Source organism: Chinchilla lanigera, unplaced genomic scaffold (genome assembly GCF_000276665.1).
Source record: "Chinchilla lanigera isolate Chin_1 unplaced genomic scaffold, ChiLan1.0 scaffold00076, whole genome shotgun sequence".
Classification (NCBI taxonomy): domain Eukaryota; kingdom Metazoa; phylum Chordata; class Mammalia; order Rodentia; family Chinchillidae; genus Chinchilla; species Chinchilla lanigera.
Window position 1 is genome coordinate 5,547,973 of NW_004955477.1, and position 7,863 is coordinate 5,555,835.

At 47.3% G+C, this 7,863-nt stretch overlaps 1 protein-coding gene across 1 annotated transcript; it reads left to right on the forward strand.

The window, feature by feature from the left end:
- The first annotated feature begins 703 nt into the window (after positions 1-703).
- Foxi2 (forkhead box I2) lies at positions 704-4,910 on the forward strand. The gene is made up of 2 exons (XM_005402011.2): positions 704-1,507; positions 2,059-4,910. Exons 1-2 carry the CDS (start codon positions 949-951, stop codon positions 2,499-2,501), a joined length of 1,002 nt encoding a protein of 333 aa, XP_005402068.1. The 5' UTR covers positions 704-948; the 3' UTR covers positions 2,502-4,910.
- The last annotated feature ends 2,953 nt before the right edge of the window (positions 4,911-7,863 follow it).

Consider the following 7,863-nt stretch of genomic DNA (forward strand, 5'->3'; position numbering starts at 1 on the left):
GAAGCACTGGGTTGTGAGTACGATTCCTGATCCCCCCCCCCCAAAAAAGCCTATCTTTAACACGGGGGTGAGTTTTGCAGGGATGGAGCCCATCTCTGTATCTCTGATTGTCAGGCCAGAATTGTTTCTGGGTTGCTAAAGTGGCCCACACTCAGAGTCCTGGACGCCAGAGCTCTACACACATACTGCAGCCAGGCAGCTTTCAGTCCCGGTCTTGGTCACTGCTCTTCGGATCCTCCCTGTGCTGCTTGCAGCCGGAGAAGCCAGGACATCAAGGGCAATTGCTTAACAGGGGAACTGTGGAAACCAGAGAAGGCCGGGTGCTGGGACCACAGGCAAACCTGGAGGACCACACCTGCAGCAACCCCGACCGCAGAAGGGAAAGATGGATGGGGTCTGGAGCAGCACAGAGATGTCCTAGCCTTCAGCCTGCCCGGACATACCCACAGGAAGAGTCTATCCCTCCTCCTGCACTCGTTTGCTACCCCGTTGGGTGGCAAAGGGGCCTCTGTGAGGATTTTGCCCCGGCCGGCAGGGGACTCCCTGGGGAAAGTAAGTGGGGGGCCTCACTCGATCGGATTCCCAAGCCAAACCATGGGAGCCTTGGGGGACAGCTGGAACAGCAGGGCCTAAGAGGCAGGAGGAAGCTGGGATTTGTGAGATTCCTGGGATCCAGGACCCCTGCAGCTAAGGCGAACAACGTCACTAGGACCTTAGACCTAAACCAGGGCTGCACGAGGAGGGGGAATTTCAGAGGTGCGCGTCACCAGGATAGGGTGGAAAGCTGACCCGGGGCGGGGGCGGGGCCGGGGACTTTGCCCCCAAAAGCTGGCAGCGGAGGAGGCTCTCTGCTGACAACCAAAGCTTGGTCCGAAGGCTTTAAAGGGCGAACGTGGGGCGGGGCTGATCGCACCTTTTACTGCAGGCTGCCTCGCGGATGGAGCACCGATGAGTTTCGGTACAGAGCCACCGGCCCAGGCCCCGGAGCGGCTGGACATGGCAGCGTACTGTGACGGCCTAGGCGCCTGCTCGGGCCCACACGGCCAGGCGCGGCCCGTCGCGCACTCACCAGGCTATGTGCGCGGGGACGTGGGCGCTGCAGGCTGTGGCCCGCGCCTGTGGATGAACGCGCCCGCGCTCAGCCCTGCGCCCTACGCGCCGGGCCCGCGGACCCCACCACCCTACGCGGCGCCTAGCTATGGGGCCCCGGGCCAGCTCCTGGGAGCAGCCGGCGGGCTGGCGGGCACGGACCTCGCGTGGCTGGCCCTCTCCGGCCAGCAGGAGTTGCTGAGGCTGGTGCGACCGCCCTACTCCTACTCGGCGCTCATCGCCATGGCCATCCAGAGTGCGCCCCTGCGAAAGCTGACACTCAGCCAAATCTACCAGTACGTGGCCGGCAACTTCCCTTTCTACAAGCGCAGCAAGGCGGGCTGGCAGAACTCCATTCGCCACAACCTGTCTCTCAACGACTGCTTCAAGAAGGTGCCCCGCGATGAGAACGACCCAGGTAATCGCTGAGGGCCCTCTTGCCGGTTCCAGGACTCCACGGTTTCCCCCGAGGGCACTTTAGGGTGTGACCGATCTTGGACAACACGGAGCCTCACTGCACAGTGGGGGCTGCGTAGGCGGGGAGCTGGGGGGCAGAGGCGCAGAAGGCAGTGGAAACCGCGGACCTTGATTTCCACTCCAGTTCTTTCAGGGGCTCTAAATTTATGCGCGCTCCTTTGGAGGAAAAAGCTGGAGAGCCCGCGGCTGGGTAACCTTGGGAGTTAACTCTCTGAGCCTCGGTGCACTTCCCTGTAAAATGGGGAAGACGTTCTCTCCCCGGGGCTTGAATTTAGCGGACCTCCGCAGGAATCCCTGCGTCGGTCCTTCTGGAAAGTCCAAATTCGTCCATTCTCGGAGGCCCACCCCGGAGACAAAGCGCCACCTCAGGATTTGGGATGGGAATGGGGGTTCTTGACAGTCTGGAGGTGCAGGTTAGGGATAGACCTGCACCACACTGTGGTTTGCCGATGCCAGGCTTTCTGAACCGGGCACCTGGTTCTTTCTCTGCAGGTAAAGGCAATTACTGGACCCTGGACCCCAACTGCGAGAAGATGTTTGACAACGGGAACTTCCGAAGGAAGAGAAAGCGAAAAGGGGAGGCAAGCACGGTCTTGCCTCCAGAAGCCCAAAGCCCAGGGGGAGCGAAGACACCGGCCCTGGAGCCCCCGGGTACGGCCTCCCCAGACCTGCAGGCCTCGCCGTCCTCGCCCGCACCCGAGGCTGCCGCCTGCTTTTCCAGCTTTTCCTCGGCCATGGGGTCCCTGGCTGGCGGCCTTGGCAACTTCTCTGGGAGCCTGGTGCGCGACTTTTCTTTCGGGAGGCCAACGACGGTCGCGGCTCTCAGCCCCCAGACTCCCTGCTCCGCGCCCAGCTTCGCCCCTGGCCACCAGACGGGGGCCACCAGCTTTCGCGTCAGTCATTTTGTCTACAGCCTGGAAGGAACAGAAGTTTGAAAGAGGCTAGCCAGGGCGCTGGACGCAAAAGTGCTGAGCGCAGGCCCCCAGATTCTGCCTGGTGACAGCCGCTCGCGTGGGTTGGAATCACAGCCATTGGTGCCGCGGGAGGGAGCGCACAGCCCTGCCTTTGGGTCATACGGAGCTGCGCTGAGTGACAGCTCCGCTGCTGGCTTGCTGTGAACCTGCTCCAACCCTAGATCCGGTCCATCTGGACTTTCCAGCCTGCACTCTGGAGGGCTCCTCTGTAAAGGGCTTATGGATGGAAGGTGTTCAGCTCCATTCCCATTTGTACTTACTGAGACGGTATCTTTGTGACAAGCAAGAAGCCCCCAGTCATTGGGGAGATGAATTTTGGTCTCTGTACTTCCCAAAGGTATTGGGAGCCCCAGTCTGTTAACTTGGGTCTTTATGGCATCTGGCACTGTCTGGAACTGTGGGCCCTGGGGAAGAGGGTCTGCCCAGGCAGAAGCACCTGCCCCGCAAGTGAGCAGAGAGAGAGGATGCCTTTAATTTGGAGTGAGCCTTTTGTGAGCCTATCTGCTTCCACCCAGTGGTGTCTGTTTTCCTTGGCTGATCACAAATCTGCCCACTGGGTCCATCGCTGCCACTCCTGTTGGAAATGAGCACAGGGCTACTGTGTGAGACCTAGCAGTGGTTCTGATGAAGAGTGTGTGGCAGGCGGACTGGGAAACTTGGGTAGATCAAGCCAGGAATTTTAGTGAATTGAACCCTGATCACAGAACACTGTGCTGGTGGTTTTGGACCTCATGATGCTGCCTAGCCAAATTTATAACCAACCCATAATCTCTCTCCAAACGCAATGAATTTGAAAGGTCCACTAAAGAAGAAATTGCTTAGCTTATAAATAAAATAATTTTGTCTTTTGAACCTACTTTTAATGGAGTAAATCGCTAAAATGGTGCACCCATATGTGTAGCTGTAACAATCACTACGATTACCAGCATCCCTAGTTTAGATCCTGCCTTGTTAAGAAAGTTGGAAATAATTTTTTAATTAAATTTGATAACAGTGGGAAATTTGACAATCAGTAGAGCTTTCACAAAATTGGTTGATAAGATATATACATATATATGCTGCATAAGTGCTAGAATTTGATGTTCTTTTTCTCCTAACAATAGATATATTATTGAAATTGAGGGAGAGCACTTTTGAAAAAATCGTTCAACTTTTGCTTTCCCTAAAAATCAGTTGTTGATGTTTAAAGATTGTTCAGCCATTCAAAGATTTCTAGAACTAATAACTAATGGTACATGAAACAGATGAAATCTTTGTGAGGAAGCATAATTGAAAATAATCCCAGTGGTGCAGGGTATTTGGAAAATGATGGAACCAGATTACAAACAGAATCCAGCCCTCTTCTATAAGTCCATATGTCTGAATATATATTCTGGGCTGGGTCCTGTACCGAAATGCGTTTTGTGGGCCCTGATACAGTCAACTTCCGATTCAGTGTGCCAATAAAGTATTTTTCTGAAGGGAAAAAAATACTGATAGTAAAATCAGTAAGCAGAGCAGGGTAGCTTGTACTCACTGTATAGTTAAGTGTATTTTCTTTTGGCCAGGACTCTGTGAGTTCCAGCTAGTCCCTGAAATAGGCTGCATGTGGGCAATGTCATGTGGCTGTGCCAGGGCACAACTGCCAAGAGACCAGAAGGATGCTGTCACCTTGTCACCTTTGAACTTGGGCAACTTTGTGGCCCTCCGACCTCAGTCTTCTCTTACTCTCCTTTGTTACCTCTGAAATTCAGGCTAGAATATTCCAATTTTGTTTTAAGACAACTATGAGTCTTTTCCCAAAAAAAGCACTACTGAATATGCTACGGGCACATGACAGTACACTGTTGGGACAGGTTCTTAGTAGGAGTAAACAACACTGTGAAGTTGGATTGTTTCAGATACAGAAACAAGTTTCAGAATTGAGAGGGAAAAGGTAATTTAAAATGCCCAGATGTGGATTGCTAACAATTCTTCCCATTGTCAAACAATAGCATTAATTTAAAAATCAAAGAACATAATAATAAAGTAAGCTGTAGTGTCTTTAATCCAATTGATCTTGACTGAACAAGACTCCCTCTGCAAGAAGAGCCATTCCCAATAAAAGCTCACAATTCCTTAAAAATTTTGAGAAAGTACAGTAGTATTTTTAAAAGAGAGAAACCTGGGTTTCAAACTATGAGGTTATATTCCATGTGTTGAGTAGACATTAAATGTGTTTGTTTATGAGGAACATAAACTTCTGTATTTTAACAATGCTGCCTTGGATATTAATCAGTTTTCAGTCTTTAATTTCTTCAATTGTATCCAGGGCAGTGAAGTGCCATTTGTCATTAAGGGATACAGACTGCAGTGATTACTATAACTCTTTAGTGAAACAGGAAAATACATTCATGCCCATTTTGTTTTTATTTTTATTTTTTTTAGTCTTTTTGAGACAGAGTCTCACTATGCAGTTCAGGCTGGCCTTGAGCTCACTTTGTAGCCCAGGCTGGCCTCGAACTCACAACGATCTTCCTGTCTCAGCCTCCCAAGTGCTGGGATTACAGGCATGCACCACCACACCCAGCTGTTCATGCCCATTTTGCAGGCAGAAAACCTGAGTTGATGGCTTAGTGGTCTACAGAAGTACAAAATCTTCTGGTACCAATGCAGACTTTATGCAGTCATATTCAGAAATGCATCTGTATGCATCATGCACACATGTCACATACCCCTGTCCTGACCAGAATCCTTAAGGGAAAAATCATGGATGACAGCGTCTATCCTACAGACTATGTCAGTATCCTAAGACAGAGTATTTTCATATGATACTCTGAGAATATCACATTTATATTCAGGATTTTACTGGGTGGGAAAAGAACATGTGAAAAACATCCTACTATGCAATAGAGGTGAGTCCTGTATAACCTAATAAAAAGTAACTCATTCAATAAATCTATATAGAGTTCCAACTGTGAACCTAGCTTTTTAAGTCCTACAGCGATTAACTTGGGTCCATTTCTGCCCTCAGACTTTCCTTAAGCAGGACAAAGACAAATGAACTATCACAAACTAAATAGTGGCTATTTGGCTCAAAAAGCTGACTTTATGATCAAGTGGATAAACCATTTCATTGTGAGCACACAACTCCAAGTACAGAATTGTGTGACTTTTGTCTATTGGTTTGCTTATTTATTTTTCAGGGGTGCGCTACTGAAATATTCCCAGCCCTCTTCATTTTTTTTGAGACAAAATCTCACCAGTTTGCCCAAGCAAGACTTGAGCTTTTGATCAAGTCTCCTGTCTCAGCTTTACAAAGTACTGGGATTATAGGCATGGGTCACCACACCCAGCTCAGATTCTCTTAAATACACCTTGCTGTGTTCTCCATAGTCTGCTGGTTCAGAATGTGTTTGATTTCTCAGTTTCACAACTACATTGTGATTTAGGTGGCGACTTGAGCACTGCTGCGGCTGCAGCAGGTCTGATCTGCTCAGTCCTGCACAGCAACCTTTAGGCACCTTAACTTAAAACTTCTCCTTTTATCAGAAGATCTGTCATCAGGTGGTGACAGGAAATAGCAGCTAAAGTGACCAGAGCTGGCTTTTCTCCAGGTCTCCTAGGTCTGATTCCTTTGGTGTATCCCTGCATCCATGATTGAAGTTTTAGGAAATCTTTTAATCTGCCAAACAGCAATATTCAAGGCTAACTGTCTGATGCTTGCAATAAACTAGTTTCTTTGGGCAGCTTTCATCAGTGGCTGAACACAAAGAATTGGAAATGTGTTTAATTTCTCTCAATTCACAGAGGGAAAAAGAATAGTGTATTAAATTGGACCTTTACAAAAAATTCAGAATTGTATTGCTGCTTTAATCCAGAGCAAATCAAACCTATCAATTGCCAGGGCTGTCTCTACTCCCAAGAGTCAAGGGTTACCCATTCATTGATCTGACGTGCTGACCATCACATCAAGAACCTTGTTAGGATAAAGGGGCCAAACAAATGCACTGGAAGAACGATAGCCTCTTTAATAAATGGTGCTGGAAAAATTGGCTTGCCACCTGCCAAAGACTGAAAATAGACCCAAGCCTATCACCATGCACCAAACTCAAGTCAAAATAGTTCACAGATCTCAATATTAAAACGGAAACATCAAACCTATTGGAAGAGAAAGTAGGTAAAAACCTTGAAGACATAGGGGTGGGCAGAGAGTTCATGAACAAAAACCAGAGTGCACATGAAACACTTCAAAGAATCAACAACTGGGACCTCATTCTACTGAAAAGTTTCTGCACATCTAAAGAAATCACCAGCAGAGTAAAAAGAAAACCCACAAACTTGGAAAAAATTTTAGCTGACTGTCCCTCAAAGGGCTTCTATCTAGAACATATAAAAAATTAAAAAATATCAGCCCCCCCAAATTCAAAGACTCAATCCAAAAATGGGCAGCTGAGATGAATACATACTTTTCAGATAATGAAATACAAATGGCAAATAAATACATGAGAAAATGTTCAACATCACTAACCATTCAAGAAATGCAAATTAAAACAACACTGAGATTCCACCTTACCCCAGTAAGAATGGCTAGCATTAAGAAATCAACCAATAAAAATGCTGGCGAGGCTGTGGAGAAATAGGAACCTTTCTCCACTGCTGGTGGGAATGCAGAGTGGTGAAACCACTGTAGAAATCAGTTTGGAGATTCCTCAGAAAACTAGGTCTAGAGGTCCCATTCAACCCAGCTATTCCCCTTCTGGGTATTTTCCCAGAAGATCTAAAAACATCATATCACAGTGATATATGTGCACCTATGTTCATAGCAGCACAATTTGTAATTGCTAAATTGTGGAAGCAACCCAAATGTCCATCCACTGAAGATTGGATAAAAAAAATTGTGGTATTTTTATATAATGTAATATTACTCAGCTATAAGGAAAGATAAATTGGAGGGCTTTATAGGTAAATGGTCACAAGTAGAGACCATACTCCTAAGTGAAATAAATCAGACCTGTATGTGCAAGCACCGCATTGTTTCACTAGTGTAAAACCTGAAAGAATTAATTTAAACTCAGAGGTATGGTAGATATTGTGAAATGATAGGAAAACACTCAAGAGTAAAGGGCAACTGGGATGTGGGAAAAGAGAAGGGAAAGAAGGAGAAATTTTGTATGTATGTATATACAGGATAGTTAACATGGCTGTTCTACTGTCTTCTATTTCTTTGCTGAAAGAAACTGTCAGTGAGTCCTTGGTTGATCAATATTGCATGTCTCTATCTGTTTTCATGAGAAACCACTTTGAAGATATCAATATGTAATACAACAAGCATTGTTAATTTCCTACCACTTTGTTTGTAACT

What these genes read in the sequence shown, in the direction of transcription:
- Foxi2 (XM_005402011.2), top strand. Translation starts at nt 949, where the DNA reads ATGAGTTTCGGTACAGAGCCACCGGCCCAGGCCCCGGAGCGGCTGGAC. An exon ending in CCGCGATGAGAACGACCCAG is followed by an intron (nt 1,508 to 2,058) that starts GTAATCGCTGAG and finishes CTTTCTCTGCAG; the next exon opens with GTAAAGGCAATTACTGGACC.